Genomic DNA, 22,759 nt, shown 5'->3' on the forward strand with positions numbered 1-22,759 from the left:
TATTTCACTTAATTTCCAGTCCTGGCACGCTGATGATTTGCTCCCCACTGCTGGATACACTCACCAGGAGTCCCACTCTGCAAGGAGAAGTCTTGTCCCCAGTGAGGACCTGGAAGCCCTAAGCCCACCCTTCCCTATGGAGACACCACCACAACCGCGCAGTGCAGAACAGCCTCCCACAAACCACTTGATGCTTTTTAATTAGAGTATTTTGCTTGGACATATGTTTTTCATGTTACATCGCTCGGTGTGAATACAAAGAGGCCAGCAAACACTAATACATATGACACACAGGCACACGCACACAGAGTCCTGGCACCCCCCAAAACGGTGGGGCGCATGGGAGGCTGACAGAGCTGTGAGTGGAGGAACGAGGGTGGTGGAGGGGGAAAGCTGGCCCAGGACAGCGCTGGAAAACATTGCTATGCTGCATCGTCTACTGAGCGTGCTGTGGGAGGCAGGGATGGCTGGAGACTCACAAAAGCGGTGGTGGTGGTGGGGATGATGGGCATGTGTCTAAGGATGGGTGGGATCCCTGGATCATGGCAGCTAGGGAGGGGAGAGAAGCATCAGAGATGGATGGTGAGAAGGCAGCTCGGCTCCCAGTGCAAGCTTGGCTGGCTCTGCTCCCATCACCAGAGTGCCTTGAGTGGGGGAGGCGGTGGAGGAAGGGGATCTCCTAGCAGCCTTGTCTGGCTGGTGGATGTCTCCATGCAGCATCTCATTCACTTTGGTGGAGCAACCAAGGTCCAAAGTCACTGCTGCATCCCAGTCAGGTGTCACGGTCCTCGAGGTCCGGTAGGCAGGTCCATGCCTGGCATGCCACGGTGTTGGGCAACCAAGCCCATCTGAGCTTAACAGAACAACACGCAACACCCTACAATATGGACTTTTATGAAAGCAGCCAAACTCAGCCCAATGCACAGGACCAAGAGAGGTCTCCCACATCTACTGAGATCCACTCAGTGTTAGAGACACCAGCAGCAGGTTTTGGTGGACAATTCTTACCCCTCCTGTTGCCACATACCCAGGCACGTGTTCCTTTGAAGCCTGGATTTTGGAAAGGCACCCCAGGCTCCTTCCCCTGCATCTCCCCAGACACAACATGGCTTCAGCCTCCTCTCTGCTGGCAGGTCCCACCTCTGCTCCAAAGCAGGCTGGTCCGAACTGCGTGGCATCGGGTGGAAGATGGGACAACCAGCCAGCAGATCAGTACAGCCAAACAGAGATGGAGAAAAGCCCACTGAAATCAAGGGCCTGCCCTCGCTGTGAGTGGTTCAGGTCCAGCTGGGACTCGTAAAGAGCTGTTTTATACAGCAACACACACAAAAGCACAATAAAATCATTAGCTGTTTCCAACCCTGATGGCCAAGCCCATGTTTGAATCACAGCTCAACGCGGGCTTGGCCTCAGTCTTCCAAGCGTGGGGACTTCAAAACCCCTACATCCATATTGAAGCTTGCAGTGAAGATCCTCCCAGGGTTAATTTGCCTGGACACAGGGGGCAAAAAGAGATAATTCGTCTTCCAAGCTTCACTTCCAGCTGAGCCTGGAAGTTGGCAAAGATGTGCCTTACTCAGCCTCCGGCAATCATGGCTCTGGGGGAATCCCTGGGCGAGGGATTGTCCTGCAGGTCGCCCTCAACCCCGAGTCAGTGTCCAGATACCAGCACGAAATGCAGGATTTTTTTTTTTTTCCTTTTTAATATTTTAAAAAATAAATAGAAGAAGAAACAAAACTTTAAAATTTGTTCTTTAAATATTTCCAGCATTGCACGGAGAGCACTTTAGTACTCTAGCCTGTTCGATCAGTAGTTGTTTATTCTGATTCCTGGTTAAAATGTGCTCCTCCCAGCCTGCTTTTTCTTTCTGTCCTTCTTAAGAACGCAACGTCAAAACACAATGTCAAAAAACAAGCCCTGCAGTGTTCATTGGAGAGCTTTCCAGCTGGGTCGGGGCTCTGTTACTCCTCTTCAAACCTGAAATGCCCATAACCTCACCAAAAGCTGTTAGCATCCCGATAGCTCTCTCTTACTTAAGAAAAAAACCAAACCAAACCAAACCAAGCCACACACACAAACACACACACAAATCCTCTTCCCAGAGCCTTTGCGATGCCAACCGTTGGGTTCAGGCAAACCTCCTTTGCCCAGTCGCTGTCTGGGAGTGGTGGTGTCCCCTGGAAATCTTTGAGGTGTAAGATGGAGTCGGGGTGCAGGGTGGGGAAGGAGAACGGGAGGTCAGAGATAGTCGTCTTCGCTGGAAGGGGAGGTGGGATTTGAGCCCTCAAGGTCAGAGTCCAGCGAACTCCCTGATGGTGTTCGGCTCATCTTCCACATCTGGGAGGCAAAGGTTCTCCCCCAGCTGCACGGGTATCCCACAGGCCTCAGCTGCTGAATTAGCCCCATGGCCACCTGCCAGTGGCTTCTTGCAGTTCACTTGCTAGCCTTTGCACTCCTCTGTTTGCTCATGGCTGTTAGCATCTGGCTGATGTACGAGGTCAAAAGATCATCCATCTTGTACCCCTGAGGAGAGAGAAGGTGTTACCTGCCAGTTTACAGTCTCTGGCTCGTGCCTCCTGAATGCATTGGCTACCAGTTGTTGTTTCAAGTTTTCAGGTACATTTTGACCTGTTTCACCATTCTCCTTAGGTGAAATGACAGCACCACAAGGAACACAGTCCAAACATAATTTGCAGTGTTGAGATGGAGGAACTCACTGTCCAAGGATGCTGTTGAGGCTAAGGACGTAGGGAGCTTTGGATGGGACCTGGATTTTCAAATGGCCAACAAAATCCTGAATGCCTCAAATTAATAACAATTAATCCAGCAGGAATTTTTATCCTTCATGCTTTGGGTTTAAGATAGTCTAGGAGGAGGTTTGCTGCTGTGACTTTTACTAGGGACCAGCTGGGCAAAGGATCTTGGTAAAAGAGCTCAAGAGTAGCCCCTGAGGCCACATCTGCTTTAATATGCTTTTCAGTCCAGTGACAGGGAGCAGTGCCTCATGCTCCTGAGATGGCAACATCCCAAGCATCTCAGGCTTGCTCGTAAGTTGGATGATGGACCAAGTGAGAGCCTTGATGCGTTCAGCAGAGCCATGGGAAATCCAGAAGGAAAGAACACATCGGGGGCTCTTCTAAAAGACCACTTTCAGCCCAGAGAATCCCTTAGACACAGTTTGCTGGAAGCATTTAATTTTGCCTGCCAAAGACAGGATTTGATTTAACTGTGCCCAATAATCTTTAACATTCCTTACCAGGGAGGTCTCGCAGAGCAGCTTGCTTCCTCTGACCAGGTTGCCAATGGTTATGTGGAAGTACGTGTTGCCACTGCTCCAGTTGGAGATCTTGGTGAAGGGGTGAGTGATGAGAATGTCCTGGTGGGAACACAAGACTGACACTCAACACGTGAGAGCTTCAACTTTCAGGAAGGGCTGTGGGGACCTCTCGTGTCCTTGTTCACTTTCCATCAAAGCAGACCAAGGATGTCTACTGAGATGAGAACTGTACCACGGCCTCATGGGAATGGCAGTGAGATGCAAAACTCTGGATCCTCCAGTGCTTGTGGAGGACTGCCATACTAGAAAGACCATGCGGCTGGTGGGAATAACTAGTAGGAGGTCATTTCTCCAGCTCCTGTCCTAATGTCTCTGAAAGGATTAAGGAAGGAGTGTGTGTATCCTCCAGTTACAGGGCCCTAAAAGTTGATGCTCCCCATCCATCTCCTGTTGAAAAAGGCTGGGCTGGCTCTGTGCAACAGTGAATTTCTGCCTGCAGAAACTTTTCTGGCTATCCAGCCTTTCTAACTAGGTTTAATGAGAAGTCCTGAAGTTCTGAACAACGCGCTCGTTGGGATGACCTCTGTGAGGGGTTGGGGAGTGGGCTCAGGAGCATCTGGTAAAGACCTCAGTTTTGCTTACCTTGGTTTTGGGATCGATGAGGCTGACTCCATGCTTATTGATGGCAATTAGAAGGATTTCTGGATAATTTGGCTCTGTAGTTTGCTGTTGGAGATGAGATGAACTGGTTAGGGGATGTGTCATGCAATGTCAGACCCCCTCCTATTTCCTCTCTCCCTGTCTTCTCCTGCCAGCACTTGGTGGCCCATTAACTGCTATCCAGTTTATCCTTCAAAGATAAACATAGAACTCATTAAGGTATCAGCAGTAGTCAGGGCTGTCTAGTTAAGTACAGATGTCCTAAATGCATGATAACCAGTGGGTGAGTTGCTGACAGCTTTAAGTTCCTTGCCATTGGCAAGGAAGAGCTGTGACAGGCTGGCAAACCCCAGACATCTCCTATCCCCTCCAGTCCCTCTGCTCCTCCTCATGCCTGCTGCTGTGGACCTCCAGGCCAAGACTACACTGCTCTGTCCCCTTCTGATCTTTACATTCAGTTTTGTTCTTGCTGGTAAACCCTTTTCCCAGCCCTGTACAATGAGGACCTTCAATTTGTTCCATTGATGAGGTAGGGCACAGGGGATGGGGGCTCAGCTCCCGGCCCTGCCACAGATTTCTTAGCCACCAAGTCAATTTTGGTGGAAAAATCACAGGATATAATCAGATCCCTTATGCCATCTGAGATGGACATGACAGAAAATGGGGTGCTCAAGTTCAAGGAACTGATGAGTAATTTCAGCAACTGGTCTCCAGCCCAGGCTCACTGTGTGGTCATTGAGAAGAGGGAGTTGCAATAAGGTGTCCGGAGTACTTGGACAGACTTCGTGACTACTGGCCTCTACTGTCTTTGATGGGAACCTGGTCTGTGGTGGGTCGTCTGGATTTGGTTCGTGGTGCGTGCACGTTCCCCTTTGCCTTGGCAAAACAGAGAATGGCTCCTGGCTCTTCAGCAGCACAGCTACGAGTATAGACCCGATGACTAAGATACGCTGAAGCTCTACAGTTCCCCTGTCTGTGTAAAGACGCAGGGCAGCAATAAATGAGGGTATCGGCCCTTTACTGATGGAGAGTCTCACACTCTTTCCCTGCTTCATCAAGGTTGTCCTACTCTGGCCCAGACACTGGGACAACCCTGCATACCTGGAACCTCTCTGTGATATGGGGCTCCTGACCTTGGCTCAAAGCTTCCAGAGAACCCCCAAACAGGTACCTTCACTTCGAAGAATGCTGATCCAAATGTAGGCCACTTGAAGATAATCTTTAGGAAGGCAAGCTTGGCTTCTTCTCTTGTTTTGCCTGCGTGCTTATTGTAGTATGCCACGATGGACTGCAACAGAGAACACAACAGAGCTGGAGGGTTTGCACAACCTAGCACCAGAGATGTTTGCAGGGAAGGAGCATCAATCCCACAAACATGGTCGGTTCTAGTCTCTGCTCCAATGGACACTTCACAAAAGTGCTGGCTGGTCACTGGAGCAGGACCTAGAACCAAGCCAGGTCCTTCTTTCTTTAGATGAGCTGTGCTGGTGACTCCATTAAAGGGATTATAAGTTTTGATCCTGCAATTTATGCAGCAGAGGAGACTGAGAGACCTTCAACCCAGAGAAGCTGATAGCTCACTGGTTAGGCATATGGCTGAGTTCAAATCCCAGGAGACAGAAAGGACTTCTAAAACTATTTCTTGGCAGAGACACCTGTGTTATTTTACGGCTCTAGACCTGTCTGTACCTGTGCCACAGCTCTCCCTGTGTAAAGCGGAGAGAATTACCCCTCTTCTCAGTAGTCTGCCTCAAACAACAGACCTTTACGTGAGACCGTCTCCCAGCTTGTGTCCGTATGGTGCTGCATCCACCACTACAGCCACAAACAAAACCCACTGCAAGAGACGCGTGTATGAACACGCATGTACAATTCCTCCTCTTGGTGATGTTGGGCAGACTGCAGCTCTGCTAAGGCTCAAGAGGAACATGGGCCACTCATTCTGGCAGCCCCACTTCAACGTTGAACATCAGACAAGTCAGCCGAGAGGCTGGGCTTCCCCCAGCCAGGCCTGGCATGTGACTCAAGCTGCTGTTTTACCCTTTTCCAATCATCTGGAGAGAGCTGCCGGACGAGGTCCTGAGGCACCAGCTCCTTCAGGAGCTTGGGGATGCTGGGGAAATAGGACTTGTCATCCTCAAACTTCACCCGGTAGATGAGAGCCGCCAGCTGCAGGACCTCTTCCCGTGTGCACTTGTGGTAGCCGCGCAGGTACTTTGGTAACTCCTGCATGGGGGAAGAACAATTCAGAGATAGAGGGGATGCCACAGAACTTCATCTTCATATGTTAAATGGAGTTTGTGGAGGTCTCCAGCCCCTGGCTAAGATGCTCTGCCCTGGGAACACTCGTAGCAATTGTGCTAAGCGTGCTGGAGAGGCAGCTGCTCAGCTGAGACCACACTGGATGTTTAAAGATCCTCTCTGGTCTAAACCAGTCCTCTCTTAGGTGGAACAGGGAGGTCCCTGTGTTAGCTGTCAAGTGTGTGAACCTACAGTCTTGTTCACCCTCCCTTATCCCAGGAAATCCACCCCTAGTAGTGGCCACTTGGAATTGAATGGGTTTTCTGCTTTTTTTGCAATTTTAAAAATCTATTCCCTCTTTACCAAATGTGTCTGAAAATGTGTCAAGTGACTAACTAACTCAAGCATTAAGGGACACAGTCATACTGGGATAACCACTTTATCCAGGCCAGAACATAGCGAGTGTATGTGTGCATGAGAGAGAGCTTTGGGACATTAAGGTGTCTCTTCCATCCCAGAAGAAACAAGAGCAGAAGAACTGCAACTTCTTACCTGACTGCTAGGACTGGCACAGCTCATCTCCGCGAATGGAGGTGGCTGGAAACCCTCAGGATGCTTCTGAATTCAGCCTCCCTGCTGAGGCTGCCAGCAGGACACACTCCCTCCTCTTTCTTGCTGTCCACCCAAGAGCAGCTGGCCCAAATCCCAGCTGAGCTGGTCACCCTAAAGTGCATGAAGGTTGCTCCTTGCCGTGCAACTCAACAGCGCTCTTTGTAGTGCTCTATTTAAGGCAAGAGTTCTTCCTATTTAATGCAAGACTTTGTCCATCTGCAGATGGACTTTGCAAGATGCAAAGTCTTTCTAACCTATTCTTAATTCCTCCCAAGTCTCCACTGCTATTGCAGGCTCCCGGAGTACCTGGTAATAGTGGAAGATTGAGTCTGCCATCGAGTCCTTTCCAGGCGTTGTATTGGTCCACAGCTTTTTCATGAAGAACACTTGGTAGGTGAGGGAAGGCACTATACCTGTGCAAAGGAAGCAGGCAGCAGATATGTGCAATGCTGTGAGCATCAGCTGGCAATCGGTGTCCCTGCAAGCCAGCGGTGCCCATGTGCCATCACAACTTGCAGGGACAGGGGCACTCGCAAGGCCAAATGGGCTCTGACCTTGCAGAGGAAACCACATCTTTCTCTTGCAAAGCTTTAATAAAGTGGAAAGAGTGTCTGGGTTCATTTGCCCGCCTGTACTTCAGTGGTAGCGCTCATGCCTAATGCAGGACTTGCACCCTGGAGGCAGTGAGGTGAGATGAATCCCACCGCTGAAACTTTCCCAGGGGCCAGCCCTGGAGAACTGCCCAGCAGATGCTCCTCGTAGGGGCCAGGTCTAGCCCTGGAGCAGAGGTCTTGCTGCTCCTGGACAGATCACCTCCCAGGTGCTGTCCCCAGGGCTGGTGCAGACAGCAGAACCCCAGCAGATGGGGCAGACTGTGTGGTCAATCTTGTTTGAAAGGGCTGGAGAGTTCTAGGAGGGCTCTGTGTGACCCATGATGGAGAAAAGTCACTGTTACCATCTTTTGCCGGTCTTGCTTTCTTTATCCAGTCCGTCAGGTGTCTCACAAAGTCAAAGAAGAAATCTCCCTCGGGCACACTGATGACCTGGGGGACACAGCACATGGTTACAAAGGCCGAGCAAGCGGCAAGAGGCCAGAGTTGGCCATTGCCCCATCTCCTGTAGTTGTCGCTCACTGCTTTGTCCCGGTTACACTGATGTGTTACAAACTGCTGACGTGAGAAAGCCGCTGCCAGCACCTTGCTGCAGGCTCTGTCTCTAATTTCACCCATTACTCCTTCTTGGAGCTTCCTGTTTCACCGGAGCAATTCATTTCCCTTCACGATGACTATCTCCAGTGGCCTGAGGCAGCTCTAAGCTGCACACTTTTCTTACTTAGTCCTTTCTTATAAACCTGATTCAGCAACAGGCTGGGAGAGCTTTGCCCGTCTGTGTTTTAAGCCCTTTGGGATGATTGCTGTAAGTCAGGGCTGTGGGACTGCAAATCTCCTCCTGTGGCAGGTTGGATCTGACTTAGAAACACCACGCTGCTTGTAGAGAATTGCATCTCACCTGTGAGGGTGCAGGGAGCTCTGGCTCCACCAATGTGTACCCACTGGCAGGTGGGTCACCCCGAGTGTCTCGGGGCTACCCCAGCCTCTGGGTGGGTCACTCACCTTGTCGGAGATTTTGACGAAGAGGCTGAAGCCCTCAGAGGACTTTAGGAGCAGCCTGTTGGAGATGTTCTGGCAGAAGTCCTTGGCTTTCGTGCTGGACTCCACCTCAAATGCCTACAAAGAAAAGAAGATCCTCACCACTGCTACCTCAAGGTTAGTTTCCACTTTATGCTCTCTTTGAGGAACTCTAGGCTCAGACACATGAAGGGATTTAGGTGCCCACCACCAGTTAAACCAGTGACATTGTGAACTATGGCTCTGGGCATGGGAAGGGATGTCTGCAGAAGCTCAGCCATGTTACTGCTGCACCGTTGTGCTTTGTGATGGTCTGTCTATATCCTGTGCTGGCTTATCCAGGGCTCCCCAGGCAACGTAAGGGATTTTTCTGATCTAACCGCTAGGTCTCAGAGCTATTCCTCTAGCAGGGGGAGAGGGAGAGAGATACCTCCAGGCTGATTTGTCCCAACTGTCTCTCCTGACGATGAGGAGGTCAGATGCCTGGCTTAGACCAAATGCCTGACTTCTGGATAGCTGAAGAGAGTGGAGATGACTCCCTCTTTACATGTGGATGGGATATCTAAAGGACTGTCCTACCTGCATGCAGGTCCAAGCCCCTGTTTTGCCTTTTGAGCTGTGCTCAGCATTTACATCGCCTCAGTTTTGCTCTACCCACTTAAAGAGATTCAGTTCATAGCAGTTTAAGGAATTTAAGCTTCTGACCACCACACGTATGACTGTGTTAGCCTGAACCACCAAACCACCAGGGCCTATATTCCATATCCCATGAGAGACCAGCCTGGAGCTCAGTGCTGCTGGTGTTCAGCAGCCCTTTGGTGCAGATGCATGTTGTACCGGGGTGATGCTTCTTTGCCAGTCCCACCTGTGTGACTGCCACGGCCAAAAGGTTCACAGCAAACCCATCCAAGTGCAGAAGTCCCCACCGCCTGCTTCTACCGGCTCTCACACAGATGCATGTGTATAAAGCAGCGTCATGCTTATTGATGGTCACAGAAGAAATACTTAAAGTGATGAGAAATCCCAGCAGTTCTCTCAACTCTCCATTACAGATAAACAAGGGCACGCACAGCTCCTGGAGAGGAATCATCCTTTTCCTTCCATGGGTGTGCGCTGCTTTACACATAAACCCACTTGGAATTTAGTTGTCCCCAAGGGGACGAGGGGAGAGAGAGATGCGAGCTTCACGGGAAGACTAATCAGTAGCATGAGACAGCAGTATCTGCAAGGACGTGCGTATCTGCTCTGGCATCAATATAACTAGCTGCCTTATTAGCGTGTAAGATGCTTAATGAGAGGTTCCTGAGTGCAGGTACAATTTCTGTGTCACCTCAGGTCAGAAGGTTTCAGTTACCTGCTTGCCATAGTCTGCCCAGTCCCCAGGGAGCCTCATCATGGTACCCTGCTGGGTATAGTTGGGTGGACGATATCTGTCGGTCTAAGCTGCAGATAACTGATATCCAAGGCTTGTGAACCACTGAGAGTGAACTGAGGTGAACCCACCCAGTTTCCTTCTTTCTGGGGTCATACTATAAAGCCTCCAGTGAACACCAGCACAGCACCCACATCTTGAATTGCAGTAAATCAAACCCCTGAGCTGGTCAGGGTAGATAAGGATGGGTTTTCCTCACACTGCTCTTGTCCAGAATCTTCTGGGAAGGCTGAGTTTTTCTGAATCAGAATCAATATTAGCCTCTTCTGAGATTTTCATACGAAAATTGACTTCCATCCTGACAAAAAAGAAGAATTTCCTTCTCCCCCGTTTACCTCATCGGTGTCATCAGGGAAGTAAACCTTGTGGAAAATTTGGGTGGTTTTGTGTTGAATGGCTTCCACTTCTACCAGATGAGGCGGGTACTTTCTGGATCCATTCCTGCAAAACAGGAGGTGGCAAGTGCCGCAGCATCAGAGCAAGAACCCTTTGTTTAAATATTCCATTTGTATACATATTCTTTTATAAGTAACTTCGGCTACTTTCTTAATACCAGGTTCCCCCCCACTAAAGAGAAGAAAGAAAAATTGTAATGGGTAATGTGTATTTACTTAGGTTGTAGGTGACTTAAGTGGAGCTGGCAGGACAAAGTCGACTTAATTAATCTCTATTTTTCCCCAGACAGTTTACCAGTGATGTTTTCCACCCGATGTCCCTTTCGTTCAGCTTGGTTGAATGCAGGGAGAAGCTGTGAGCTTTCACTGTCCCCCACCCCAAAATCTCCGACTTGTATTTTCTCATGCATTTTTGGATGCTGTGGCACAGTCAGGACTAGGAGGTCTTTTGGGGCCGTACCTCAAGGCTTTCTGGAGTCTCTGGATGCAGTCCGCCGCCAAGGGGTGATGTTTCCGGGACTGCAGGAACCTCTGGACATGGGGCAGGAGGATGTTACTTGGAGGGAAAAGGCCTGTACACAACCACAACAGCTCCCAGCCTTTCTCTTCACTGTACCTACACAAGGGAAGATCCAGGAGGAAGAAAATCATTCATGGCACGGACACTTCAGATCTGCTTTGTCCAACACAGGCTACTGCATTTGGGCCAAGGAGAACGAATGATTCTTACTTGATGTGGTTGTCCGTGAGCTGCTTGAGGGTCTGGCAGTAGATTTCATCCTTCAGGGGTTCGGCTTTCAAGGCACCTTCAAATATTTGGTCTGTCAGCTCATTGACTGAGCGGGTCCTTTTGGATGGGTAGTCACCCATATACTTCAGCACTGGTGGGAGGCAGGAGTCAAGGATCAGCTAACCGGGATGTTTGGAGAAGCCCTTCTGTTGATGATGTGATTAAAGACATGCTACACATGACTACAGAAGTGGTTGCACTTTGGTGGAGCGGGCACAGTGTATGGTAAAGGCTTTAAATTTCTTTAGGAGATATCCAGCGAGCTCTCTGCTTTTATCACGCATCATCTCAGGTTGAAAGAATTGGTGTCCTGGCCTGTATCAGAAATAGTGTGGCCAGCAGGAGCAGGGAGGTGATCGTGCCCCTGTACTCGGCACTGGTGAGGCCGCACCTCGAATCCTGTGTTCAGTTTTGGGCCCCTCACGACAAGAAGGACATGGAGGTGCTGGAGCGTGTCCAGAGAAGGACAACGAAGCTGGTGAAGGGCCTGGAGCACAAGTCTGATGAGGAGCGGCTGAGGGAACTGGGGGTGTTTAGTCTGGAGAAGAGGAGGCTGAGGGGAGACCTCATCGCGCTCTACAACTACCTGAAAGGAGGTTGTAGCGAGGTGGGTGTTGGTCTCTTCTCCCAAGTAACAAGCGATAGGACAAGAGGAAATGGCCTCAAGTTGCGCCAGGGGAGGTTTAGATTGAACATTAGGAGAAATGTCTTCACAGAAAGGGTTGTCAAGCCTTGGAACAGGCTGCCCAGGGAAGTTGAGTCCCCATCCCTGGAAGTATTTAAAAGACGTGTAGATGAGGCGCTTAGGGACATGGTTTAGTGGGCATGGTGGTGTTGGGTTGATGGTTGGACTCGATGATCTTACAGGTCTTTTCCAACCTTAATGATTCTATGATTCTATGATTCTATGATTCTAATTGCTTTGGGGTCAGGATGTGTAGACCTAAGAAAGCTGCGTGTGACCATGTGTTACCTGATCGCTCACACAGGTACCAGTGTAGAAGACCAGATTTTCATCTGGTGGAGCTGCAGTAACATAAACCAAATGACAGCCTTCACCATCATGCCATATTGCAACTATTCTGCATGAGAACAGGCCACAGTTTTCTGAATCAGACCACAGCAAAAGGAAAAGGGCTTCCCCAGACAGTGAAAGGATATCGATGAAGGCCATGCAGGCTTCTTGGGACAGCTCCTCGCTGCCCAGGATCTTCTTCAGCAACGGCTGTTTGATGGGCTCACGGGTGTAACACCACAGCTTGTCCTTCCCGCGGCTCTTGGTGATCATGACCCGGCTCAGGGTGTGCTTGGGAGGTGGTCTGGTGGCAAAGGCAAGGCGAGAGGAAAGGTGGAAAGGTTACAAAGGTAAAAGGGACAGCTTGCGGCCAGTGTTTCACCTGGGAAGGTTGTTCACAGCACCTGGCTAATGAACTCTTGCACCAAATGAAAATTCACAGTTTAGCAAGTATCCAGCTCCAGTTCTGCCCAAAGAGAACCATTTGTACTTTCCTAGGGCTCAGAAAAGTCCCTTACGGACCCTACCCAAGTACTGACACCAAAACAACCTTCTCTACCCCCAAAAAAACCACAAGAGGAAGGATGATAGCAATGGATGGTCAGGTCAGCAACGCTGAAAGAATATTGCCTAGCAGAACAAGCCTACCAGGGTGAAGACATCCCAGAGGATCTGGTCTGCCTGTTTGGATTGCCAGTCCATCTGAACAGGAGCGGGAGTTTTGGGATCAGTCTGGTCAGCAGTGGTGCACACTGAAATCTTTGGAGCTGAGATGAAAATGTCCACACTTAATTCAGCTGCTGCCAATATGGTCTGAGGCTATGTATGCGATCACAGAAAAGAAATATCAGACCACTAAGCACAGCCTCCCACATAACACTAAATTTCACACTCTTACACCTGTGCTGAGCCAATCTGAAGACATCCTTCACAAAACCCTGTCTGTGGAAATCCTACAGCTCAAATGCCATGACCTAAACTGGAGGTTGCAGTTGTACAAAGTCACACAAAGGGACATTTAGAGTCTTTTCCAGTAGCCAAAAATTTCCCGATTCCCAAGCTACCTGGAGAAGTATTCCTACTCCTATAATTTTTGAAGATGGTTTAAAAAATCACCTAAAATAATCATAGGAAAATTCCTCCAAGGTGTATGGTTTCACCCTCTCTTCACTGTCTGAAATTGCCAGCTGAGAGGTTCTGATAACATCTTGTCGTTGATCAGGGGTCATCGTGACCAGTGCCTGTGGGATGAAAAGGTCTCTGTCACCTGGTATATTTGATATAATATATATATGAGGTATTCAGAGAGAGGAAGCAGATATGAAATGAAAAGAAGAACAGTGAGTGAGTAAGAATAACCCATTAATTCCAGTTAAGGGTCAATAAGAAAGTGCAATTGTCATTTCTCTGTCACTAATGCAAACAAATGTTTCCATAGTGTGGATCATTTCCTAATGAAGATAATGTGCTTTCAGTCCTACAGCTCCATATGTGAATGTGCCCACCAACCCCCAATACACCTACAAGTAATCAGGCCAGCTAGAGGGATGCAGCAGGATTCATGGCTATTCCAAGTCACAAGCTTGTGGTGTTCAAAGACCAGAGAAAAGGCCGAGATCACTTCTGCCTTGAACAACTTGTCACCTCTCAGCCACTCTGGTACCCACCTTATTGTCAGGGAGTGTCTGGCCAGATCTAAGCTCTTCAGAAAGGCTTTGACCTCCTCGGGCTTTGTATCAAGTCGTGCCATACTGTAAGACAACTTACCACAATCTCCAGCGGGGGCATGGTGACTGTAGGCAAGACGTAGACGGAATCAGTTGGGAAGTCCCCTCTCTGCTTGGTCCGTTCATTGAACCCGTTAGCCCACCCTGAGTTCATCACATGTTCTCCCGTGTCCTGGTCCAGAACTATGAGGTCTCCTTTGAGGAAGCTGAGGAACCCAGATTCTTCTCCCACTGCAAAAAGAACAACCATTAGTTTGATTTTTTTTTTTTTCCAAATCCCTTTGGAGTAATTAATCTATCTGTATGTTTGCCACTGGGCTGGGCCATTTACTTACCAGGGTTTGGGTTATCTTGGAGAGTGACCACATACTTGGATCTTTTCCTTAGTCCTTCAAGGAAGGTCACCACCAGGTCCCGGATATCTTCTGCATTGTTGGAGGTGAAAGTGTATTCATCACCTTTAATGGTGGCCAAAGTGAAACTCTGCCCTTGCAGCTTTCCCCCTCTGGAAAGACATATAGGAGACATAAACAGGAAAGATAATGGCATCAGGAGGTGAAGCCTGGAAAAAGACTGGTTTAGGGTGAGGTCACCAGCTAAGTCTATTCCTCCTTACCTGCTGCTTGACACAGCCGTGATTTCTGGGAAAGAGAGCTCTAAGAGAACCTGCTCCTGTTCATCCACAAAGTACACCCCTGTCCAGTTGACAGCTACAATCACATCATTTTTAGGCAGGCTTGGCCCTGGATTGAAGACAATACATACAATCAGTTCATGAAGGGTCTTAGGATATAGAAAATGTGTGCATTTCAAAGGAGGATGCAATGATCAAAAAACTCAGTGTCATTTTTAGTAAGAAAAATAGTGGCAAACTCATAGCTTAAGCCATTGCTAATCAGGATGCACCAAAAAGTAACGTCTCTAAAAAAGACCAGCTAGATGGTCCGTTAAGTCTTCATGTCTGTGGAGTCCGTATCTCTCCTTCCTTTTGCTTTGGAGCATCCTCTGCTCCAGGGATGGGCTCTACTGACTCACCTGAGAATTTGAAGGCTTCGTAAAACCGAGAAAACAGCAAAGGCCACTTGAAACGTGCAAAATCCACTACCTCTTCCTTGACTTTTTTGGGATCTGCCCTCTTCTGAGTATAAATTCCCTAGAGACAAAGCAAATTGCAACCAACATGAAGCACAAACCCCATTATAGCCAGGAAGAGAGCAAAACAAAACCAATTCGTGTCATCTGAAGATCTTGGAACTTAATTTAGTTCTCAATGAGGCTAAGGGCCAAAGTCCTACAGGAACAAGTGATAGGTTAGACAAAGTCCTGGCAAAATTTTGGTTCCCACTTCAGGGAATAATTCAACTCTGAGAAGGCTGGGCAAGTATCTAGAGTGACCAGTCTAGGTGGCATTCATCTCAGCTAACTTTGGGTTTCCCTAAGGTAGGTGTCTACCTTTCAGCTTGACAGTCCTTTAGCTGGAAACAGACACTCAATAGCCCTTAAGCACAGACATCTAGCTTTATTTAGGACATCCTCAGATACCGGAGACTTCTGTATGTAGCTGACAGGCTGATGGAGGACCTGCAAGATCCAAATGAATTACATCCCTGGGTCTCTATTGACAGGAATGGGAGGTGAGACTCCTAACACACATGGAGGGGTCTTACAGGGAAGTTTTATACAATGCCTGGCACAATAAGGTCCTGACATTGCCTGGAGACGTGAACTGCCCCTGTAATACAACCGATAACACCACAATCCTGTGTACTGGGAATGAGACCCCAGAGGTGGCATTTTGCTTCTCACAGCAAAATGAATCTCTGCAGGTTGTCTTCTTCTGTCAGATCTTGCTTCAAAACCAGTGGTAAAGATGAATACCTACAAAACCTGCCCTTTCTCTTTGATTTAGCTTCAGGCCAGGCTAAGACTGACCTATGATATCTGATGTGTGTTTAAAAGGAACACGAAGCTACTGAAGCACACCTTGGTCCTTGCCAGGTGATTATTGTCCCCACCTTTTTATGTGCAGCTATGATGAGCTGAGCCCATTTTTCCACTGTTTTCGAAGCTGTGATCTCTCTGTCCGGGATGTAGGATGGAATTAGATTCAGCAGCCTTTCCAGTACCATCTCTGACCCGTAGTCCACATAGTACTGCTGGGAAGCCAGTTCTGCCAGATCTTCTTCCTGTGGGAGCCAAACAAGCCAAGTTAATGCTGTTACCAGGCCATCACCTCAACATCCATCCTCCATCACTCAAGGAGCTCTTTCTGGAGGCTGGATGTACTGCTGCTTCAGATTGGTGTGGGGATGCTTCCTTTGAGCAGAACTTGACCAGTGCTTTTTGCACATCTGAAGTTCAGGAGATTGACCACTAAAAGCTAGGATTAAGCCTTAACGTGTTCAGTGACCAGCACCATGCAACCCTGTACTGTGTGTGAACATAGAATCATAGGATTATTTAGGTTGGAAAAGACCTTTAAGATCATCAAGTCCAACCGTAAAAACATGTTTGTCCCAGTCTTTCCTTGCAGCTCAGTCTGTTTCTGATGCCTGCAGTCAGCAGTGGGTGGTTTTGCTACGGTAGACAGAGTTTAATGATTGAAAACTGCACGTATCCATCATTTCTCATACTTGAGAAGCCCAGCAACTGAAGCATCTGTGCATAATGCAGAACTGTAAAATGTCCTTCGGTGCAGCTATGTTCCAAGCACTTTGGGGTGAAATAATAGAGCTACTGGGATGATAATAGCACAAGGAGACCAGGAGCAAGAGAAGGGGAGGAAGAAAGGGCAGGACTTCTGACGGGATAAAAGAGCCGCAGTTAACGCAATATAGATGGGAAAAGATGATTTAGTTCCCAAGGTGACTGGACTCTACCAGACCACAGGAGAATGATTAGGTGTTGGGGAAGAGAAATATCTTCAATTTGACACCCAGGTGATTTGAAACACAAGCAAAACAAATTGTGATGGACATTGTCAGAGATTTTGATGTCTCCTGAGATGCTCGTTTCAGTGACACCGGAATTGTTCTGTAAGCTCCCACAGACTCTAGAGGCATTGGTTTCTGCTGCCAATGTCCCTTCAGCATATGGCAGCATTATTGGGTTTGTATTGCATGGCAGAGGTCTGGGTATCCTGAAGAGCATCTCTCACGTCTAAGGCTTAGCAGGATTCACCAAACAGGATCCTGCTGTGTACTCCTGATCTGGTGATCTAGTTACAGCGTGCTTGTGGCCCTCCAAACTGAGGCTGATGGATGAAGTGGCTGTTCACTCTCACGTCCAAAATTCACCAGGAGAGAGTGCTCATGCAGCACATGGGAGTGTCTGGTCTCTCCCCAGCCAAGAGGATCTGATTCCTGTAGCTCCTGTTTCCCAGGTGAATACCATAATCCCCAAGCTAGCAGGTGTTCAGGGAGGAAGATTTCTCATCCCCTTTGATGAAACCTGGTGAGACCAATAGTCGCTGAAGACACTTACCTTATCACACCGGTACTCCCCAAACTTCACCCCTCGCACGATCTGTTGGTAAATGAGATTGGTGGCCACATTGTCCTCAGTCGGGTTGTGCCAAGGAGTGAAGATCTCCTTCCTGAAGAAGAGCCGCCACGGCGCGTTGCGCTCCTGCGCTCCCTGCTCTTTGGCGTACTGCTCGCACTGAGACACAGCGTCCATCACGTGGTCATTGCCGCTCCCCAGCGAGGAGACCTAGTCAGGACAGAGGCAAATGTGGCATTCACCCGACTAAATGCTGACCTCTCTAGGTAGAGGGATCTATCTCTGAGTCACTCATCCGGACTTCCTTTCTAATCAAAATAAATCAAAGTATCTATCTCTGCTAGCCAGCCAAGATTGAATAGGTCTACAGCATAGCTGGCTGAGCTCTTTTGTTTTGAGCGCCAGTTTCCCATCCAGAATGAAAAGAGAGCATCAACGTGAATTAGAAAAGCCAAAGGTCCCATTATGAAGTCTTGTTTATTCATACTGTGCTTTGAAACATCCTCTTGCAAAGTCATGGACTTGGATCCAACCATGCAAAGCATCAGGCAAACCCAGAATAAACAGCCTGTCCTGTTACAGAAGATGTATCACCTCTGTCTTCTCACTGTGGTCTGGCACAAGGTCCTAAAGCACTACGTCTCCTCAGAGTGAACACCCCTGGATGAATGTTTCCTCGAAAAAGACCAAGAAGACAGAGTATAAACCATTTTCTTCTCCACCCACGGGTAGAGGTGGCCACGTGCGGAGGTGAGAACATACTTCATCCTCTTACAGAGCAGCTGTAGGAATAATTCTGTTTCATTGGCTTCATCAGCTGTTGTCTCACCTGATGAAGTCTTACCCTAGGTCTGTTTTCCCTTCTCATTTACACTCACCTTTATTTTTATGGAATTTCTAAAAAATGTATGGTTTTAGGTTAAATAAATTGGGTTAAATGCCAATGCAGGTACAGCAGTTCCGTTTTTTTAGCTCATTTTGGAAGCTTAATTTCAATCATCAGCTTTCTGATGAAATGTAGTTGCTCCCTTACATAAAAATCCAGGCTGCTTTTTTCGCTGGAAATTCAACTTAAAGTAGCTTGACTGAGAGTAAGAGCATAGCATCACAAAATAACGTAGGTGGAAAGGCACTTCTGGAGGTTTCTGGTCCAGCCCACTGGTCAGAGCAGGTCCATCTTTGATCAGGTTGCTCTGTGCCTTCTGCTGTTAAATTCTGAACATCTCCAAGGAGGGAGATTTCATAGTGTCTCTACAACCCTGCTCCAATGTTTGACTACTCTTATTGTGAAAATCATGCTGGCATCTGCACTGTAGAACTGTTCCCTCCTGACCTTGAAGCTGGTTGTTTGCTCAGAGAACAGGGTCCTTTTGCCCGCTGGAAGATATGTGACAGGCAGGAGAACCTCCCTTGTCTTTTATAGGGCTAGTCAGGAACATAATTTATGACATACCTTGTCAAAAAGTGCAATGTAAAGTGAAAAGCCAAATCGGTCCTTCAGGCTGATTTTGTCGGCCAAAGAATTACAGAGCTCTTTAGCAGTTGTTGCAGAGTCGGTCAATAGGGTTTTTGTTGTCCCATCCATAAATGTGACAGGCAGCATGATGGGTTTCTTGGATTTGGTTGCCTAATGGATTAAAGTCAAACTTTATAAAGGCATGTGTATTTCAATCCCATCGAGACTATTTACCCACATACTCTTCCACCCAACTGTGGTAACCATTTTCTAATTCCCGATTCCACTGCCTGGCTGCTTTTCAATACTACCATAACATACTTCTCGACAGGATAATGTACGGTCAGCCGCTGGAGGCACTTGGAATTTTTTATTTAATACATCTAATACATTCAGTCATCAAAGTGTTTAATCCGGTAAATCCAAGCATGCCCAGGAATGCTCCTGGGCACTGGAGCACAGCTGTCTATGCTAGTAGAAAATGAGCAATTATTGCACAAACTGTGCCTGTTCCAGCTACGGCTGTCCCCCAACAAGTCCCAGGCACCATTCTCAGTAGGCACTTTGCCTGCAGCCACCTTCATCTGGAAAACAGTTTCCTAGCACACATGGGAGCTTGCTCCGTGCCAGCTGGCTTCAATGCCCGAGAGCACTCTCGAGCACAATTAATTTACCAGTATTGATGTAGCCAAAGGGATTGATCTTCAGCATACTCTGGAGCAAAGCCAGGAGGCCCAGAGAATGCAATATCTTGGAAATACCTGAAAATTCTTGAGAGTAATAGGCATTTTGTCGCCCTACTTTCTGTCCTGTCAGAGTTATGGTTCCCATGATAGTGAAAGGCTTAAACCCTGAGCCCCAGCTGCCTGCGGAGGGGATGGAGGGGCTCGTACCTGCAGCTCCAGCCAGCTGGGTGGCTGCGTCCTCGTCCCGTTGGCAAACGTCCGCCTCAGCCTCTCTTCGCAATAGGGAGCGTAACCCGGGGGGCCTCCATTGATAAAGTTCCTTAAATACTGTTGGCAGCAGGGAACACATTGGTTAGACCAGGGGCTCTAGAGGCCAAGCATTTGCAAAGGTTAAAAAGCAACGTTTTATTGGAGAAAAGCCCTCTGAGACTAACGGCAGTGATACCGCTCAGGCTCAGGGTGTTCCTACATCACCTTGCTGGAAGCTGAGAGAAAGTAGGACAATCTGCACCCTTGCCTTGTTCTTATACTGTGCATTCCTGGCCTTGGTGGAGATAAGATACCAGCCTAGACAGACCTTTGATGGAAGCCAGTGCAGCAGCTTTTCTGTTCCTGCTATTGCTACCGCTGCTTTCTATCGCTGTATTTTAAAGATGTATTATAAAATGTTATTGAGTGTTGGCCAAAAAGATGGGAGTGAATGAAAAAGACATGGAAGTAATGAGCCAGGGGAATTGTAAGAAAATGCCACTCAGAACATTTAGCTGCCAGTACAAAAGATCTTTCATAATTACCTTAAACAGATGTTTCTTTAGTCAGATTTTAAATTGCGTTTTAGAAGATCCTAAATCAGAATTTGCAGCATTTCACCGTATGTTAAAAATACAACCACATTATTGTAGAGAAAATTAAATCCAGTGACTTCCACAATATGAAAGATAATACACTTGAAAATATTACATAAATATCTTGGCCAAAACGGTAGCTAAGACTAATAGCTCTGGAAATCACATTTTTCAGAGAGACTTCAAGATAGATAAAGAGTTCTCTGAATGATAACACATAGCTGTTTCTTCACTAACACCGACTGCTCTATAACACTGTCAGTCCATAAAAAATGGGTAGAGAAACAAATATCTCTGTCAGTCATAACTTATAGAGATACTCTGAAATAACTAGGTAATACAGCCAGGTTATATGGATGGGAGCTGTTGCAAATGATTGCAAGCAGCTGATGCTCTGTAAAAGTGTAGTTTTAATTATGCTGTTAATAATGAACTATGTAATTACATATTTTTTGTATTCCTCCTTCCTTGTGACTGAACCTTCCCATTATTAGTTGAAAGAAAGGTACAAAGAACAGGAATGCTAATGTGTCTTGACCCATGCTTAGCATATGATGTGATAGAGGTGTCTAATGGGATCCAAAGCGTGACCTTCATATTTGCGAGCAGGAAAACATCTTGAAGACTGCCTCATTATCAGCTAAATCCTTCTCAAAATGTTCAGTTCTAATTGACACTTTTGAAGGTTGTGGAACAACTTCCAGGCACAACAGTTTCCTGAAATTCCTCATCTTTTTTCCATAATATTGCTGCTATTAAAGTTAGTTCCTAGAGGTTTCAGGAGAAAAGTAACCAGGAGTCTGATGCAACATTTACTGCATGGAAGAGTATAGGAAAGAAATGCTAAGAGATATTTAACCTTATATGCTTTTCCTTCTATTAAAATGGTGGATAATTACTGCTAAATAAGAAGTTAGGGCATCAGTTGAAAAAGACGTGAGGTTCACAAAACATCATCTAGCTAACTGGCTGATAGCCAACGTGTGCCTATCATACATTCAAATGTAGCTATTGCATCGCTAAAGCAGTAGTCAGTGAACTCAGAGTAAATCAGATTTTGGCTGACTACTAACTCCTGAAAACATGGTACTAATAGATTAAGAGTCTGAGACTAAGGTCTGGCACTGACATGGAGTTTGTCTCCCAACACAGAACGAGGTGGCCGGGGTTAATACAGCTTCGAAACAAAAGAGTTCACTGAACTTTAACAAACTTTGAATATTCCTCTGTTTTTCACAAAACAAAAAAGTGAGTCTGGACGGGAACGTATGTGGTGCAGGGGCACAGTTAACATTTCATCATGAGAATGCTTTATCTCAAAACATAACATTTTAAGCTGGAAGGTGTCAGTGATGTCCCCATGGATGACTACAGTGGCTTCAGAGGAGTTCTGAGATGTTGCCCAAGCCACTGCCTGCGTGTTGCTGTTTGCAAGACCAGGTCCTTGAAAGGTAACCGCAGTGTGGGCTGCTGCAACTGTTGTTTGCACTCACACTCCAGGACCTTCAGTCACCACAGGCTGCCTATCATCTCCAACAGTCCAAGGTGCAAAAGGGCAATGAATAAGGACAGAATTAGTATAAACCCTCTCCAAGGCTGTTGGGAATATTGCCGCGTATTCAGCATGGACCATAACTTTGGGCAGAGGTACATGTGAAGCACTGGCACAGGTTGCCCAGAGAGGTGGTAGATGCCCCATCTCTGGAAACATTCAAGGTCAGGTTGGATGGGGCTCTGAGCAACCTGATCTAGTGGAAGATGTCCCTGCTCATGGCAGGGGGGCTGGACTAGATGGCCTTTAAAGGTCCCTGCCTACCCAAACCTTTCTATGATTCTATAATTCTATGTCTGAGTCTCCAAAGCTACCCATAAATTATTTCTGAGAAGTGCTTCACTCGCCTAAAATAATCTTCCGCTATTAAAGATTTAAACCCACACAACCTCCCATGGCATACTTTCTCAGATCTCATTTCCAGACATAATTTAATTTTCTGCCACTTTGCCAGTGATTTATCTGCTTTATTAGATTTCGTACTGGCAAGGCCTGGGGATGAAGGAGAGATTTCTATTCTTGGCTTCAGCTCTTTCAGTGCTGAGGACCCAGTACCTGATCTGAGATCTGTGGAAATTAATGGAACATCTTTATCTCCAGCAGGCTTGGGAGCAGGTCCAGGCTCCAATATTCAAAGATCTGAGAGGGACAAAGGATGTCTTGTATCGTGGCAAAGCAAAGACACAGCGCTGAGCCCTTTGCCCCGAGCCAGCCAAACTCTTAGGCACGGGATTAACTTGAGCAGTCCAGTGGGTGTTTGTCAGAGTCTAGGTGTGTAACGCTTTTGGAAGGCAGACTGTTCAAATCTAGGCAACAAAACTCTGCCCAGAAAAAAAGAAAATCCTTAAGAACAATCTGATTTTCAAAAGATTTAGCATCTCCCACTGACTTCAGTGCTGCTGATCCACAGTGCTTCTGAGATACATTACATGTCATCTCTC

The 22,759-nt window shown here is 47.4% G+C and overlaps 1 protein-coding gene across 6 annotated transcripts in view; it reads right to left on the minus strand.

The window, feature by feature from the left end:
• Positions 1–205: 205 nt before the first annotated feature.
• Positions 206–22,759, minus strand: part of MYO7A (myosin VIIA) — a 65,976-nt gene continuing 43,422 nt past the window's right edge. For 5 of the 6 annotated variants that reach the window (XM_075140287.1, XM_075140283.1, XM_075140284.1 and 2 more), the window contains 21 exons: positions 19,629–19,748; positions 18,733–18,906; positions 17,262–17,489; positions 15,794–15,964; positions 14,814–14,931; positions 14,395–14,521; positions 14,114–14,283; positions 13,819–14,009; positions 13,168–13,292; positions 12,198–12,355; positions 10,977–11,130; positions 10,707–10,862; positions 10,187–10,292; positions 8,405–8,518; positions 7,747–7,834; positions 7,098–7,204; positions 5,979–6,164; positions 5,110–5,226; positions 3,921–4,004; positions 3,258–3,377; positions 206–2,524 (listed from right to left, as the gene is read on the minus strand). In XM_075140287.1, the coding sequence (XP_074996388.1) occupies positions 2,435–2,524; positions 3,258–3,377; positions 3,921–4,004; positions 5,110–5,226; positions 5,979–6,164; positions 7,098–7,204; positions 7,747–7,834; positions 8,405–8,518; positions 10,187–10,292; positions 10,707–10,862; positions 10,977–11,130; positions 12,198–12,355; positions 13,168–13,292; positions 13,819–14,009; positions 14,114–14,283; positions 14,395–14,521; positions 14,814–14,931; positions 15,794–15,964; positions 17,262–17,489; positions 18,733–18,906; positions 19,629–19,748 (2,904 nt within the window). In that variant the 3' untranslated portion in view covers positions 206–2,434. The remainder of the gene's footprint in view (positions 2,525–3,257; positions 3,378–3,920; positions 4,005–5,109; positions 5,227–5,978; positions 6,165–7,097; positions 7,205–7,746; positions 7,835–8,404; positions 8,519–10,186; positions 10,293–10,706; positions 10,863–10,976; positions 11,131–12,197; positions 12,356–13,167; positions 13,293–13,818; positions 14,010–14,113; positions 14,284–14,394; positions 14,522–14,813; positions 14,932–15,793; positions 15,965–17,261; positions 17,490–18,732; positions 18,907–19,628; positions 19,749–22,759) is intronic. The other variant, XM_075140288.1, reaches the window with a different exon arrangement.

Source organism: Calonectris borealis, chromosome 1 (assembly GCF_964195595.1).
Source record: "Calonectris borealis chromosome 1, bCalBor7.hap1.2, whole genome shotgun sequence".
In the NCBI taxonomy this organism is placed as follows: Eukaryota; Metazoa; Chordata; class Aves; order Procellariiformes; family Procellariidae; genus Calonectris; species Calonectris borealis.